We start from the raw sequence: 17101 nt of genomic DNA, 5'->3' as shown, positions 1-17101 counted from the left end.
TCTGACAGCGGGAATCCACACAATCCCATGTTTCCGTTGTATGAATCACTTGAGAAGGTATGGAATTGTTTGCCTTGAGGAATGGGTCCTACAAGTTGGTTCTGAGAAAGATTTAGAACTTGAAGAAAATTCAAACTTGTCAACTGCCAAGGAATCTCCCCAGCTACCTTGTTTGAAGAGAGGTCCAATGACTCGAGCTGTGTCAAATTTTCCAACGAATATGGAATTAAACCTGTAAGCTTATTGTGAGAAAAATTGAGTCCTTTGAGTGAATTAAGCTTTCCAACCACTTCTGGGATCCTCCCTTGAAATTTGTTGCCAGACAAATCAATGGTTGTGAAAATGTTTAGAACTTTCTCCATCTCCATGTTTACTCCTTTCACAGTCAAAATAGCCGAATAATATTCATTACCATAGTTTATATACATATTTCCACCTTCAGCACTATTGTTGTTCCCATGCATCATAGCTTGAAAATTTTGAAAATATCTCGTTGGCAAGACGCCTGTAAATTCATTGTTGGAGAGATCAAGTATTCGCAACTTAGGGAAGGGAAATCTTGTTACCGAATAGGTGATTGGACCATGGAATCTATTAGATCTCAAGATAAGCACTTGCAATTCAGAAAGAGCTCCTAACCAAGCAGGAAATGTACCATTAATTCTGTTATTGCCAACATCTAGAACTTCCAAGAAACTACAATTGACCAAAGACAGTGGTACTGATCCCTCTAACTGGTTATCATTAAGGTTAAGAATAGTCAATCTACTGCCCTTTGAAAATGTTTGAGGGATGCTGCCGTGGAAGTTGTTCATCCGCATATCCAAGAACCATAGTGAAGAGTTTGCTAGACATGGCGGAATCATTCCATTCAAGCTATTATTAGACAAGTTGACATAAAAAATACTGCTCATATTGCAAAAAGATAGAGGAATCTCCCCTGACAATTTGTTGTTTGAAACAGAAATGAAATTCAAGGATGGTGGTAGAAACGGAATTGATCCTTTAAGGGAGTTAGAACGGAGGTCAAGATATCGAAGATTCTTCCATGGAAGTAGCTCTATGCCTGTAAGGAAGTTGTGAGAGAGATTCAGATGATTCAAAGTATCTTTTCCTACGTTCCATATCCAATTAGGAATACCACCACGGATTTGATTGTCAGAAAGATCTAGAATCTGTAACCGATGTTGAGTTCTTAAGAAGTCTGGGAACTCACTGATGTTACAAGAAGATAAACTCAACATGGAAAGATACGGAAAAGAAGAGTTAACTGGTAATACAGTGCTCAATGATAGACTGTTATGAGAAAGATCAAGCCCGAGAAGATTTTTGAGTTCAGCAAACATGTAAAGTTCTACGTTGCCACTTAAATTGTTTGAAGAAAGGGAGAGATCAATAAGATTCACAAGCTCAGATATAGAATTTGAAATTGAGCCTGTTAGCTGGTTATTTCTGAGGTCTATTGACTCTAGTAATGGTGAAGTGAATAGCCCAGATGGGATAGTCCCATTGAGAGAGTTATAAGATAAGTATATAGTAACTAAACTATGAAGCCGACTAACAGAAGAAGGAATTGGACCATTTAACTGATTATTTGAGAAGTCTAAAAAGGAAAGTTGTGTTAGATTGGCAAAAATACATGGAATTTGCCCAGTGAACTTATTGTTTGAAAGATCTAAATGGCGGAGTTGCTGTAGATTTGAAAGGGTTGATGGAATGTGACCGCTAAAGTTGTTGTAGGAGAGATCCAAATAAGTAAGTTGAGAAAGATTACCAAGTGATGCAGGGATTGACCCCATGAAATTGCACCCATAAAGATCCATAAACCTTAGGGGGCTGCTCCAATTAACCTTCGGAAAAACACTTGTCAGATTCTTGTTGTAACTCAAAATGAGGTTCTGTAGGTTTGGTAGGCGGAAGATGTTTTCTGGGATGCTCCCTTGTAATCCACAATTTCCGAGATCTAGAGAAGTTAAAGAAGATAGATTTGTCAAGAAACTGGGCACTTCATAAGACATATCTACTGAATTCAGAACAAGTTCTTGAAGCTCATTTAGATTTTGAACGAGTGCTTTCAAAACAGGGGTATCAAGTCCCAACTGAGAGTTGCCAGAAAGGTCAAGTGAAACTAGCTTAGACAAATGGGAGATTTCAGCTGGAATTTGACCTGAAAAACTGGAGACAGAGAGGTTCAGATGTGCCAAATTGGGGAATCTGGTAAAACCAGGAGAAATATAAGAGTAATTGAAATCGTTGAAAGCAAGGTTGAGGATTTGCAGGTGAGGAAGGGAGAAAAGGCTACTGTCGGAGGGGATGCTGCCATGAAGCCTACTACAACTAAGGTCAAGGCCAGTCACATGACCAGTCATCATGTCACATGTTACCCCATCCCATGAGCAACAATCCTTCTCCTCTTTCCAAGATATCATCTTTGAATAAGAATCAGATTGTAGCCTACCACAGCCAGAAGGTTGACGAGTTTCAAAGGAAAATAGTTGTTTAAACTGAAGCAGCATTGAAGTCTGGTAATGGGAGCAAAGTTTTGCAGAAATTGGTAAATACAAGATCAATAAAAGGAGACAGAAAATTTGGAAAGACCATGTTCGCTTACCCATTTTTTCTAATGAAAACACAAAAACAGAGGTGATTATAAACTGAAATTTATCAGTGCTGTACACTATTATATGATTCTATCATCCACATTGACAAGTAAGAAATGAAGAACAGGTCTTATGTTACGTGTGCAAGAGGAAAATGCTTTTGTTGATTTATCATTTTTCTGCAATGAATCTTCTTTTCTCCAATGAATCTTCTTCCCAACGGCAACGAGAGTAATGTAAGGTTCAGATATTTTAACAGAGCCTTGCCTTTTGACTAATTGGCGCAAAACAAGATTTAACACCGTAGATAAAATTAGTGTGACAAAGAAATGATACCAATTAATCAGCTTGGTGGAAAAAAAAACATGATGGCCATTCACATTTGAAAGCTTCCTCTGTTTTACAGTATGCATGAAAGTCATACAACTACAGCAATTCTATCTTTTTATTTAATTTAACATCCTAGAAGATGTTGAGTTTTCAACTCTACTGTTTTGAATTTTGAAAATTTGGAAAGATAAACTAGAATGTGTAAAAGTGCAAGTGACAAAACACAAAATCACAATATAAAAGCTATTTTTCAATAAGAAACGTAAGAAATTTTAATTACTTTGAAGCTGTCTTCATAACTTTTATATATATATATATTATTATTACAAGCAATGCTACATTTGAATAACTTAAGCCACACAAAGTTCACTACGAATTTGCAGTGCTACATGGTCGAAGTCTTCCCGAAAAACCTGTTGTAACTAAAGCCTCTGTACAAAAATAGAGTAGAGCTGAAAATACAAAAGATAAAGGAAAGAGGAAGTGCTGAATTGATTCAATTATTCATTAATCAATGGCCTTTATATAGGCAATTACACCAACTGATAAAGCATGAAACCGAGCACTACATAACGTGCAAAACAAATTTTCCTAAAAAATAGAACCACATGCTTTTGAATAGGACACTTATGCTATAAATAACCAATTAAATAACAAACTCCTATTGACTAGGACTCAACATAAACTAATTAATTTTATTTAAGACTTGGTCATGTGACCTGCCACACGTGCTACACACAATCAAACTTCAACACCCTCCCTTAAACTGATATCTGCAGAAATCAGTTTACATACATCAAATTGTAATGCTCTCTTTTAAACAACTTCAGCTTCCTTTGAAGAGCAAATGCCAAGCATACTTCGAAGTTTCATAAAAACTGCAGGTTTTAGCAGTTTAGTCAATAAATCTGCCAATTGATCTTCACTCCTGCAAAATACCAAATCAATAACACCATCCTTACATAAATCATGCAAGAAGTGAAACCTCACATCAATATGTTTGCTTTTTCCATGGAGGACTGGATTTTTTGAGAGTTTTATTGTAGAAACATTATCACAATAGATCACAGTTGGTCCTTGCTGCTGGTTGTGGAAAGTTTCAAGTAACCTTCTCAGCCAAATAGCTTCACATGAACTTGATGCTGCAGCAACCAACTCAGCTTCGGTTGTTGACAAAGTCACTATTTGTTGCTTTTTAGATGACCATGCAACAGCTCCAGAATTCAACATAAATACTGCTCCAGATGTGCTCTTTCTATCATCAATATCTCCAGCATAATCATTGTTTGAGAACCCAATCAAGTTTGAATTTTCACCATTTTTGTACAAGATTCCAAAATCTAAGGTGCCTTTAACATAGCAAAAAATTCTCTTTGCAGCTAAGAGATGAGCTTCAATTGGATTCTCCATGTATCTGCTAATTAAACTGACAACATGCATAATATCTAGTATTGTTGATGTCAAATACATAAGACTCCCAACAATTTGTTTGTAAAGAGTAGCATCCACCCTTTTTCCAGCTTTATTCTTTGAGAGTTTCAGACCATACTCTATTGGAGTTGAAACCGAATTGCAATCCTTCATCATGAATCTATCTAAAATTTCTAGAGCATATTTTTTTTGAGAAATAAAGACACCAGCAGAGGATTGCAGTACTTCAATGCCAAGAAAATAATGCATCAACCCTAAATCAGTCATATCAAATTCAATCATCATAGATTTCTTAAAATCATTAAGCATAGCTCTATCATTACTAACATAAATGAGATCATCAACATATAAACACACAATTAATATTTTCGTATTACCTCTATATTTAATAAATAATGTGTGTTCATAAGGGCATTTAAGAAAACATTCCTTAGTAAAGAAAGCTTCTATACGACTGTACCACGCTCTCGATGCTTGCTTCAATCCGTATAATGCTTTCTTTAATTTGTATACCTGATTCTCATGACCTTGCCTCACATATCCAAGAGGCTGATCAACATACACCTCTTCTTCCAACTCGCCATGCAAAAATGCTGACTTTACATCCAACTAATAGATAGGCCAGGAATTATGTGCAGCCATGGATAACACTAAGCAAATAGTGTCAAGTCTTGTAACTGGAGCAAACACCTCTTTATAATCAACACCATGTTCTTGTTTGTACCTTTTGCAACGAGACGGGCTTTGTACTTGTCAATTCCACCATCTTTGATCAATTTTGTTTTGTAAACCCATTTAACCCCAATGGATTTTTGCCCTTTTGGAAGGTCAACTAGGTCCCAAATTTCATTTTTCTCTATAGAACATATCTCTTCATCCATGGCTTTTTGCCACTTTAAATCCTCGACAATTTCTTGGAATATAACAGAATCACAATCTGAGAACAAAGCATAATGAGCAATTGTATCATCACTATCAGATTGAACACAAGTTACCTCATAATCTTTCATCCATATTGGCCTCTTCCGACCTCGGCGAAGACGTGGTTCAGCTGCTACTTCAGTAGCTTCTACAACTGATGAGGACGTTTCGGCAGCTATTGAAGCTATATTTGATGGTGTAGGAACCGCTGAAATCCTTGACAGTTTCTTGGAATATAACAAGATCACAATCTGAGAACAAAGCTTAATGAGCAATTGTATCATCAATATCAGATTGAACACAAGTTACCTCATAATCTTGCATCCATATTGGCCTCTTCCGACCTCGGCGAAGACGTGGTTCAGCTGCTACTTCTACAACTGATGAGGACGTTTCGGCAGCTGTTGAAGCTACATTTAATGGTGTAGGAACCGCTGAAATTTGTTGTTGTAATGATTGTTGATTTTCTTCTTCACTGTCATTGCCAAACATGACTTGTGTAGGTTGCTACCCATTCCAGCTCCAAGTGCTTTCCTCGTCAAAAATGACATCTTTGCTTATTATTATCTTCTTCGTGATTGGATTGATAAATTTATATGCCTTGGATTCTTCACTTATGCCAAGAAAGACACACTTTTCACCTTTATCATCAAGCTTTTTCCTTTTCTCATCTGGAACATGTGCATAAGCGATGCAACCGAAATTCTAAAGTGATCAACAGCTGGTTTTCGGCCACTCCAAGCCTCCTCTGGTGTTATGTTTTGAACAAAAAAAGTAGGACTTCTATTCAAGACATGGATGCTCCAATTTACTGCTTTTGGCTAAAAGCTCTTTGGAATTCTCCCTCTTCTCAGCAAGCTTCTCACCATGTTGAGAATAGTTCTATTTTTTCTTTCCAATACACCATTTTGCTATGGTGTATAAGCAGTTGTGAGTTCCCTTCGAATACCGTGATTAATACAAAAATTTTCAAATGCTTTTGAGCAGTATTCGCCACCACGATCAGTTCGAAGAGTTTTAATTGTTTTCCTTGTTTCATTCTCAACACGAGCCTTGAAACTTTTAAATATACCAAAAGCTTATGATTTTTCTTGCAAAAAATACACCCATGTTTTCCGAGTATAATCGTTAATGAAAGTAATTAAATATTTTTTACCTCCATTAGATGATAGTTTTATTGGCCCACAAATGTCGGAATGAATCAACTCCAAGACATTTTTTGCTCTCCATGACTTTCCTTAAGGGAATTGAGAACGATGTTGTTTGTTAACAACACATTCTTCACAAACTTGAGAGGGAATGGCGATTTCAGGAAGACTTATAACCATATTTTTCTGTTGGAGAGTTTTTAGTCCACCAAAATTCAAGTGGCCATAGTGAAAGTGCCAAAGCCATGAAGGATCTTTCAGTTCAACCATTAAGCAAGATTGTGCACTATTAATCTTCAATGGAAACAACTTGTTTGAATTCATTTGAACAACTGCAACAGCGCCTCTAGAAGGGTCATATATTTCACAAGTACCGTTTTGAATGGGCAAACAACATAATCCTTTTCTTGCAATTGACCAACACTTAACAAATTACTTTTCAAGCAGGAACATAGAAAACATTGGAAATTGTTTCAACAAAACCATTATTAGTTATAATGTTAATATCACCCTTTCCCATTATTTCAACAGTAAAACAATCACCAAAACTCATTGTCGAACGAAAGTCTTTATTTAAGGAAGAAAAGAGTGACTTACTTGCACACATATGGTTGCTGCAGCCTGTATCCACATACCACACATCTGACTCAAGTTCTTGATTGACTTGAACATCCATAAACAAGGTTTCTACTTCTTTCTTTTCTGTAAAATTTGATTTCTCTCAATTTTCTTTGTCGTTAGGCAATTTTGTATAACATTCAGAACGATAGTGACCAAATTTATGACATCTAAAGTACTCTACCTTGGATTTGTCAAATTGATGATTTCAGCCTTTACTTTTGTTTTGGAAATCTGATTGGTCCTCATCATCTCTAAAATTGCCTTGTCCGCCTCTACCTCTACCTCTACCTCTACCTCCATCTCTATTTCCTCGTCCTTCTCTTCCTCTTCCTCTACCTCAATCTGCTGATCTATTCGGTGCTGTAATATTTGTTAGCCTAAAGGGCTACACATAATGTAATTTTGATGATAACAAACATGTGTCTTAAGTAAAAATAATAAATACTGTATTTCACATTTACACTAGTTTTTGAAGGATAATATTTATGCAAGTGAATCAAGTGAAATCAAGATTGAAGACACTCAACGGACAACGGCGAAATCAAGAATAAAGCTTAGAGCTCAACGGACGAATTATTGCGAAAAATTCTTGTAAAGCCGGTATGATTTAATTGATGCATGATTTAGCATTTGAGAAGCTCAAGAAATTAATTTAATTAAATACTTTTCATAAACTAAAATATTTTATTTTTATAAAGTAAAGTATTTTGTGGATTTAAGTAAATTGGACTTAAATGCTAAGATTTGAAATCTTTGATTTTAATAAGTATCAAATTTCGGAGTTGGATGTTTTTTTTCAAACATTTTAAATATTTTGGGCCATACTATAATTTATGAATATTTTGAACTAAAGTGAAAGATTTTGAGAACTTTGAAAAATATGGGTATTATGTTGAAAAGGACCTTTGTGCGAAACAATAAAATCTTTGGGGTCATATCATAATTTTAAAAAGTTTGGGAAAGACACTATTCTTGAGAAGTTCTGAAATTGGACCTATTTGCAAATTTTTCTGACGTTTTGGGCCATATTATAATTATAGAAAGTTTTGGGCCAAAGTGTAATTTCAATGAACAGTGTTACTGTAGCAAATTCAAAAATAACGGTAATATTACTGTTCCTGAGCGGCTAGCCGGATAAATCAAGCGGCTAACCGCTTGAGCGCTGGAATTTGCCTATAACGGCTAGTTTTTGGGCTTCCACTATAAAAACTCAACTCAAACTTCATTTTAAGCACCAATACATGCAAATATAAGATCATACAACATATATTGAGCTTCCAAAACGCAAATCATTATTGATTGAATCATTGTTGAGCTATTAGTTGCATATCAACTCTTAAAGAGAGTTTTTGTTGTAATTTTCATTCCTTACCAAATTGTGAGTGTTTAAGTGTGGGAAACACTTGGGGTGAAGAGATTGGGGAGATAATCTCTTGGTTGTAAAGGTTCATTGACACCTTGGAAGTCAATTGTAAAAACTTGAAGCCTTGGGAGGCTTAGATAGTGAAATCCTCGAGCTCGGTTGGCTTGGAGGCGTGGACGTAGGCGGGGATTGCCGAACCACGTAAAAATCCGCGTGTTTGTTTTTCTCTTCCCTTGCTCTTTTTATTTTTACGCTTGCTTGAATTTATTGTTCTCTATTTCATTAAGGCGTTAGATTGATTTATTGTGCGAATCGTATTGCATTATTTTTAAAAACCCAATTCACCCCCCTCTTGGGTTGCGTTACTTGCATTTCAATATTGTTGTTAGTTGAAGCCTTTAGAGCTTGCTCCTCCTTGTCTTCCCTGGAGAATTTCTGGTCATAAACTAGCAAGGATCCCTGCAACTCATCAATTGAAAGTTCATCAATGTCTTTTGATTCTTTAATGGAACAAACAACATAATTAAATTTCGGAGTCATTGAGCAAAGAATTTTTTCTATTATTGTAACATCTGTCATCGTTTCGCCGTGAGTTCGCATTTTGTTTACAATTACCATTGTCCGTGAGAATACTCTGTGACTGACTCTCCTGATTTCATACAAAGCAATTCGAACTCAGTACGAAGTGCTTGAAGCTGTTGCCTCTTAAGTCTTATTGACCCTTGATACTTTTTCTTCATGGAATCCTATATCATTTTGGAGTGTCTTTGCAAAGAATGTTATCTAAGATTGAACGATCAATTTCTTGGAATATGTAATTCTTTGCCTTTGAATCTTTTAGCCTCTGCCCCTCAATCTCCGTATTCTGTGCATCCGTCACTACCGTGCCAGCTGCTGGTTCTGTTATGCCTTCAGAAACTACTTGCCAATACTCTTTAGACCTGAAGAAATTCTCCATCAACATGCTCCAATGATCATAGTGACCATTAAAGCATGGAATTGCAGGTTCCACGAAATTGTCAGAGGCCATCGTCCTCAATTGTTGTTTTCTTAACCTCGCTCTGATGCCACTGTGTTAAATAAAGCCTCTGTACAAAAATAGAGTCGAGCTGAAAATACAAACATTCAATTATTCATTAATCAATGGCCTTTATATAGGCAATTACACCAACTGATAAAGCATGAAACCCAGCACTACATAACGTGCAAAATAAATTTTCCTAAAAAATAGAAACCACATGCTTTTGAATAGGACACTTATGCTACCAATAACCAATTAAATAACAAACTCTTATTGACTAGGACTCAAGATAAACTAATTAATTTTATTTAAGACTTGGTCATGTGACCTGCCACACGTGCTACACACAATCAAACTTCAACAAAACCCAACTTTCATCATCACTAAGAAACTAAGCAAAATTGTGATTTACTATGGCATGGCTTCAATTTCTGCCGACTACTCAAAACAAGTTGTACAAAAGATGATGGATTGTTCTATAGCACCTATGTTGGAGAATCATACTCCTCGATGAACCCTACATGAAAACACTTTAAAATCATGAAAACATAAAATCAATGGAATTTATTGGAAACATATTATGGATAAAATGACACCTACTAACCATGACTTAGAAGTACAACCATATCACTTTTGTTGGTGGAGAAATCTGGTCGAGGTTGATGCAATCAGGCTTCCACGCCAACAGTTCAATTCGTTTTGATGGGAGACGGCACTTGCTCGCACTTCCTTTACTTCAGCAAAAACTAGCGACCACAAGCACCTCTTATGAAACTCACTTACATCCACAAAAACCGTTAGGGAGACATCATATGTTTTTCTAGCGTGAATCCTCTAACACTCAAGTCAGTAATTAGGGCTTTCTTGAAAAACTTATTGATGGTTGTCGAAGGCAACAAAAATAAATACATACTCTAAATAAATTGTGTATAGTGATTGAGCAGGGTTGTGTCCACAGAGATTGGTAATTATTTAAATCCTTTTGAAACGTAAAATGTAAAATAGGGGAATTGTTGACAATAATAAAAATCCAATTAAAATAACAAGAATGCAAATTAAAGTTGTAATTCAAATTAGAGAAAGCTCTGGTTGAAGGAATTAACTCAGCTTGATTCGATTACTGATCATTGATTCAAATATAAATTATTATTACTTATGAATAGACCGGTTATAGCTACTGAGACCCTCTAATAGCCAATCTCTCCTTAACTAGTCGATAACCAAGGTACGACCGTTGGTTATTTCCCTAATCAATAGACAACCCTAGATACGATCATAGGATTTAATCAATTGACAGCCTGAAAAACCAGAGAGACTCAAATCCTAATCAACAAACACATATGATGGTTCATTTAAATTAGATTGTTTATTCTCACAACACAACTCTCTGCTATGTTATTTGTCACAAACATTAAAATCTTCATACGATGAATCCTTTAATTGACAATAGATTAAGTTGATAATTAAATAGTGGCCAATTACCTAATTAACAAACATAATCATGAAAATAATTCAGAGAATAAATAAATACCCAAAAAGCAATAAAACAATTAAAGCATAAGAAAGATCTCACAGTAGTGATGAATCAAAGCTTCATTAACCTTCAACCAGAAAAATAGGTTTAGTTCTTCATAGAGAGAAGAGAAAAGTTTAGATCTAGGGTTTCTTTCTTTTTCCAATCCCCCTTTTGTCACAATAGATTCTTCCCTTAAATACTCTCTCTCTCTTCTCCTCTAGAGTTCTATTTAAAATAAAATACTAATATCTGAAATATTAAATTCAGAATTACAAAAATAACCAAAAATACAAAACACGTTAAACTAAAAACTGCAGGTCCGTAGTTGATAGCACGTACCCACGCCTTATCAACAAAGTTCTTCTGACGCTCATAATTTCTCCAAGAGAACAATCATTCTTAAACATCATCTTGCAGCTCAATTTTAGCACCAATCAATAAAATTGCACCTACAAAAGTAAAACACAAGTAAATCACTATTATTAAGTGCAAAACATCGATATTAAGGGAAGTAAACAATGCAAAACTAGTGCATAAATTGTACTCTAACAAATTTCCCCACACCAAGATGATGCTTGTCCTCAAGCATATAACTCAAGATTAATCCCAAATCTCCACTCAATTCTCATCTCAACTCATCCAAAAACAATTTTAAGCAAGCATACCTCAAGAAATTAAGTCGATCAACATTCGAGAGACAAGGATTTTTAAAGCATAGAATCTCATAAGATAGAATAAGAACATTCAACCACCAAGAAGATCCATTCAAAATTCAAGTGCAACAAGATTTAATAGCCCTCTCAATGACTTCACTCCATGCACTCAAAGTGTTTAGGGTATCATTTATGCACTCAAATCAAATCAAAGAATGCTATTACCATAAGCTTGCTCATATATCACATCTCAATCCACAAAACATGAATAAAATGCAAAAATCTAAGGGTTAAAAATGGTTGTAATGGAGTTAAATAGGTTAAATGAAAAAGAAAGGTCTACGAAAGAAAAAGAGATCAAAATGAGAATAATGAACTCATTGAATGAACTTATGATATCAAAATGCTTATTTCTACTCAAGTCACCAAGAATGTAAACATTTTTTTTCGATTTTTCTTTTTCTTTTTTTTCCTCTTTTTTTTTTGTTTTTTTTTCGAATCAAACAAAAGAAACGAACCTTGCACAATTTAATTCAAGCATAATGCTTGTTGATCTAATTGAGAAACTTTAATACAAGGTAGAAAAAGCAACAAAATATATCCACACAATAAGTCCAAAAATCTCCTTAAATTGAAACTCAAAAAGAAGAAAAATGGTTAAGTAGATGGGTAATGGTTAAGGCTCAAACAAAGATAGCAAATAAAGGTCTTCGGGTAGAGAAAAAAAATGCGAGAATAGAAAAATGGATAAGGGTTTGCCCTTATCATTTTAATGCATAAAATCTCGTAATGAGGCTTCAACATGCATAACAAAGCAAGTTCTAGAATAAATAAACTAAGATTGATATTCACATAACAAAAATAATTAGAGCAAAGTGGTTGCTCATAGGCTCAAATCCTCACAAAGTTGGTAAATTTGCCATCAAATCATGTACACTCTTCAAATGAATCAACTATCAATAGTGGTGTAGAATGAGAAGAAGGTATGAGTGATATATAAAAGGAAAGGTAAAAAGGATAATAAGCGATAAAGATGTATGTAGTAAAACAAATGAAAGATAAAATGTGAGTGATGAAAGAGTATGATAGAATAAAAATAGATGTAAATAATTTGAGATAGATTGGAAAAGAGTAGTGAGAAAGAAAAGAAAAGAAAAAAATAATAATATATGAAACATACTAACTCCAAAATCATTTAAGGATGAGTAGAGTGAAAATAGATGAGTAGAGTGAAAATAATACTTCCAGACATCAATAATGCAAAAATCCCTCCCCCACACCAAGAACTTACATTGTCCCCAATGTAAGATAATCAAAGCTCACATAAAAATTAAAGCGTACGGATAAAAGATTAAAGGCAAAAAAACTTCCCTGAATTGTGAGCTTTGATCCACATAACGTCTATGGGCTTGGCGGAAATGGTGGGATAAATCCCACACTCTCGAAGTATGCGGCCAAATTCTGCTCCATCTTGTTCAGGTTGTGCTCCATTTTCTCTAACTGAATGCTCAAAGGTGGTGCGGATGTAGAAGGAATAGTTGGTGGGGCAGCAGTGTCGTCGTCAAACTCGTCATCAGAGGTAGCACCACTCCTAGTATAAAGCTTCTTTGGAGGTTGAGTGGGTCCTTGTTCAGTAAACTGAAATCTCCCCTCATTGAATTTGACCACACCTGTTTTTTCAAACACAGACATATCCAAAAATTCCTTTTTGCAAGCAGGATGCAAATCATTATTGTTAGGATCAAGCACACATAGGTTTATAGCTAACAGAGTAATGTATGGACCAAGAAATAAAGTCCTATACCATTTAAGCACACTTTGAAATTGATCCGCTAGCCAAAAACCTAAATTAGGCCTCACACCATTTAACATGCACCAGATAAAATAAAATTCAGTTTTAGAGAAAACTCCTGAGTGATATTTCTTTCCTAAAAAATTATATGCTAAGAATCGATGCACACATTTCAAAATAGGATCACGTAAGAAAGAACTCTTAGATTTACTCTTTTTATCAAAAACAACTTTATAACCCTTATCACATAATTAACTAATACTAATCAAGTTGTGTTTCTAATTTTCAACCAAACATACATTTTCAATTAGAGTTTACGAAACTTTACCAACATTACCAATTCCAAGAATCTTTCCCTTTGAATTGTCTCCAAAGGAAACATCTCCATCATTTTCAATTTTAGTGAAACTTGAGAACCGTGTATAATTTCTCATCATATGTCTTGAGCAACCACTATCCAAGTACCATTTATTTTTCTTCTTCTTCAAACCCTGCAAAGGAGATCTCAAGTCTTAGATACCCAAATCTTTTTGGGTATTTGAGTGCTAGCAATGGTTCCTTTTGGATTCCAAACACATTTTACTCTATAATATTAATTTCTTTCAAATTGACATCTATACTTCATGTGATCATCTTGATTGTAATAGTGGCATACAACTAGATTGTTAATAGAGTTACTCTTCACAAAGTAATTCTAATACTTTTGTTTCAAATTTTGCTTATAACCAATACCTCCATTGTCAAACACATATTTTTGTGAACTAAGCAAGTTGCCCAACATCTTTTGCCCATTTGTAAATTTTAAGATAATATTACTAAGTTCAATATTCTTTTTCTTGAGCATCTCATTTTTTTTTTCAAATCATCTACATGTGATTTTATATGTTCATGTGAAGTGTTAGGCTTCTCATTTGATAGTGCAAATCTATCATGCAATGACTTATTTTTTTAATTCTAGGCATGTATTGTCATACTATTAATATGTCAAGGGGAGAAAAATAATATACATTGTCATCATCTTGATGATTATATATTGATACTTGATTGAAATTGAAATTGATGACATGGTTATGTATTCTTGATTAAGACAACATTTGATGCTGATATATGTTCACATATTATCATTTGATATTGAAACTGCAATTTAGGTTGGTATATGATCATCGCAGACTGAAATGATTATATATATTGAGACTTGATAATCTATAACTAAGAAACTATTTAATGAGGCCATCAATAGAAAACATTAGAAAATTGGTTACTTGAAGAAATGAACAATGCGGGATTGACACCAACAGAAGCACAAGAATTCTAGGAACTTGAAAAAGCGAATACAGTTGAAAAGTCACCATTGACACTAAAAATTGATAGATTGAAAGTAATTTGTAATTATGCCAACATGCAACAACTATTTCAAACAGTTGATTTCTATAAACATGAAATAGAGGACAACGTACTTGGGATAATTAAATTGCATGCTTTCATTCTTTGTAATAGGATATACTCTTGTTGTATGCCAACCTCATGATATTTTCCACACTTTAGAGCTTTCTTCTATACATTTGGCTTTTGACATAACATTTCCAGTCTTCACAATTGCTAGGTTACATAGCTTTGGTCCTACCTGTACCATTTTATTTAGGAGTCAGTATCATTTAGATAGTTGTTCAAAAGTTAATGCTAACCGACTAGTCCCATCCAATACCTCTTTATAGACTTCAACATTCTTTGCTGCATTGTAGCACATTTTATTGTAAACTGCAAACAAAAAGAACTATATTTATAGGAATCTTTTGAAAATTTTCCACTTTCAAGACATAGAACATTTGTCTACATGGAAGCCCAATGGAATCCATCATTTGATAAAAGCATTTTATATTATGTTTTTCAATTCATGGACCATATTCCACCATATTCTTAGTGTTTCAAATTCAGTAATTGTGTATAAATGAGCATTATCATTTTTTTAATTTTCTAACTCGATTACCGTGCCTTCTTGTAGTATTTCTTCAATAACTTTTGCAAAAACCCTCAATACGAACACTTTTGTAGCATGCTTCTTCAAGCTAAGTAAGCGCATTCTCAAGACAAGAGCACTGCACTCGGTTTTGAACTCATCGATTGTTCCAATTGACATAAATAATTATATAATATTAATTTTGATGATAACAAACTCTATATGTTTTTTATTAAAAATGTTGGAGCTATCAATATTAAACAAACTCTTAAAGCCATATAATATTTCTAGACATGTTTATGAATTTGGATAATCATTCACTTTAATCGGAAAATCATTCTCTGTTAAAATGTTGATTCTAGAAAATAATAGTGGACCGTTTATTGAAAATGATTAACCACTAATTTCCATAAAAGCATTAGATTATAACCGTGAACCGTTTAGCAAGAACGGACAACCACAATTTGTTTTGCAAGTTTCTAGAGGTAAACGACTAACCGATAATTCTAAATGGCTAACTGATAATTTTCAGAAAGGAATTACATTGCAACCGTGAACCGTTTAGCAAGAACTGTCAAACTACATTTGTTTTGTAGGTTTTTAGAAATTAATGGTTAGCCAATAATCCCAAACGGTTAACCGACTATTTAAAATCTCAGCTCAATGGTCATTTGGACTAGCCAAAATGGTTAACCGACAACAATTAATGGCGATGTGATTTTGTTCAGAAAGTCAACAACAGTAAGTTTCCAGCTTCAACTACAAAATGGCTCAATCAAAATCAAACAAAGATGGATAAAAGAGTTATCATTGAGCTTGCTACTACAACTTTTTTTGTTTTCATTGATTCACACTTTGTGCTTTCATTTGTAATCATATACATTGTGCAAGAGAAAAATCATTTATAATTTTTATTTGGAGTGATTGTAAGTGTTGGGATACACTTGGGTTAAGAGATTGAGGATAATCTCTTATTATAAAGATCTATTGACACCTTAAAATTTAATTGTAAGAGTTGTTGAAGCCTTGGATGCTCGCTTAGTGAAATCCTCAAGCCCGTGAGCTTAGAGGCGTGGACGCAGGCACGATCGGGCGAACCATGTAAAAATTGCGTGTTAGCTCTCTCTTAACCTATCTCTTTATTTTTCATTGCACATTAATTTGTTTATTTCAAATTTGGTTACTTTGTTTAAATTGCATTTAGTTTTAGGTGCTTAAATTTTTAGAAACTCAATTCACCCCCCTCTTGGGTTGCCTTGTTAATATTTCATTTAGTATCAAAGGAAGGTGCTCTTATTTAGACTTAACCATCTAGAGTTCAAGATCAATGGTAACTCAAAATGTTTCCACATTTAGGGAAGGTCAATCAACCATTAGACCTTCATTTTCTTTTATGGAAATGACTATCCTTATTGGAAAACTAGAATGAGAATTTACTTGCAAGTTTTAGATTACGAAATATGGAAAGTTGTTTGTGATGGCCCTTTTATACCTATTATTAAAAATGGAAAAAGGGAAGATATCAAAAACTTTTTAATCAATGGATTGAATAAGAAAAGAAAAAAGATGTCTTTAAGCTCTAAGGTTATGAATGTCTTATTTTGTTCTCTTGATAAGAAAGAGTTTCATGGAGTGTCTAGTTGTGAAAGTGCTCAGGAAATTTGCAACAAACTTGAAGTTGTCTATGAGGGCACAAACTAAATCAAAGAGTGTAAGATTAGTAAAAACACTAGATAATATGAATTATT

The 17101-nt window shown here is 34.3% G+C and overlaps 1 protein-coding gene across 1 annotated transcript in view; it reads right to left on the bottom strand.

Moving 5' to 3' along the window:
• Positions 1-2613, bottom strand: part of LOC102612456 (receptor-like protein 7) — a 6651-nt gene extending 4038 nt beyond the window's left edge. The window contains exon 1 of the mRNA XM_052438994.1: positions 1-2613. This exon is cut by the window's left edge and continues 277 nt beyond it. Within this exon, the coding sequence (XP_052294954.1) occupies positions 1-2516 (2516 nt within the window). The 5' untranslated portion in view covers positions 2517-2613.
• Between the last annotated feature and the right edge of the window lie 14488 nt (positions 2614-17101).

Source organism: Citrus sinensis, chromosome 3 (genome assembly GCF_022201045.2).
Source record: "Citrus sinensis cultivar Valencia sweet orange chromosome 3, DVS_A1.0, whole genome shotgun sequence".
In the NCBI taxonomy this organism is placed as follows: domain Eukaryota; kingdom Viridiplantae; phylum Streptophyta; class Magnoliopsida; order Sapindales; family Rutaceae; genus Citrus; species Citrus sinensis.
Note: the sequence above shows the minus strand (reverse complement) of the source record. Positions and strands in the feature narration are given on the sequence as shown.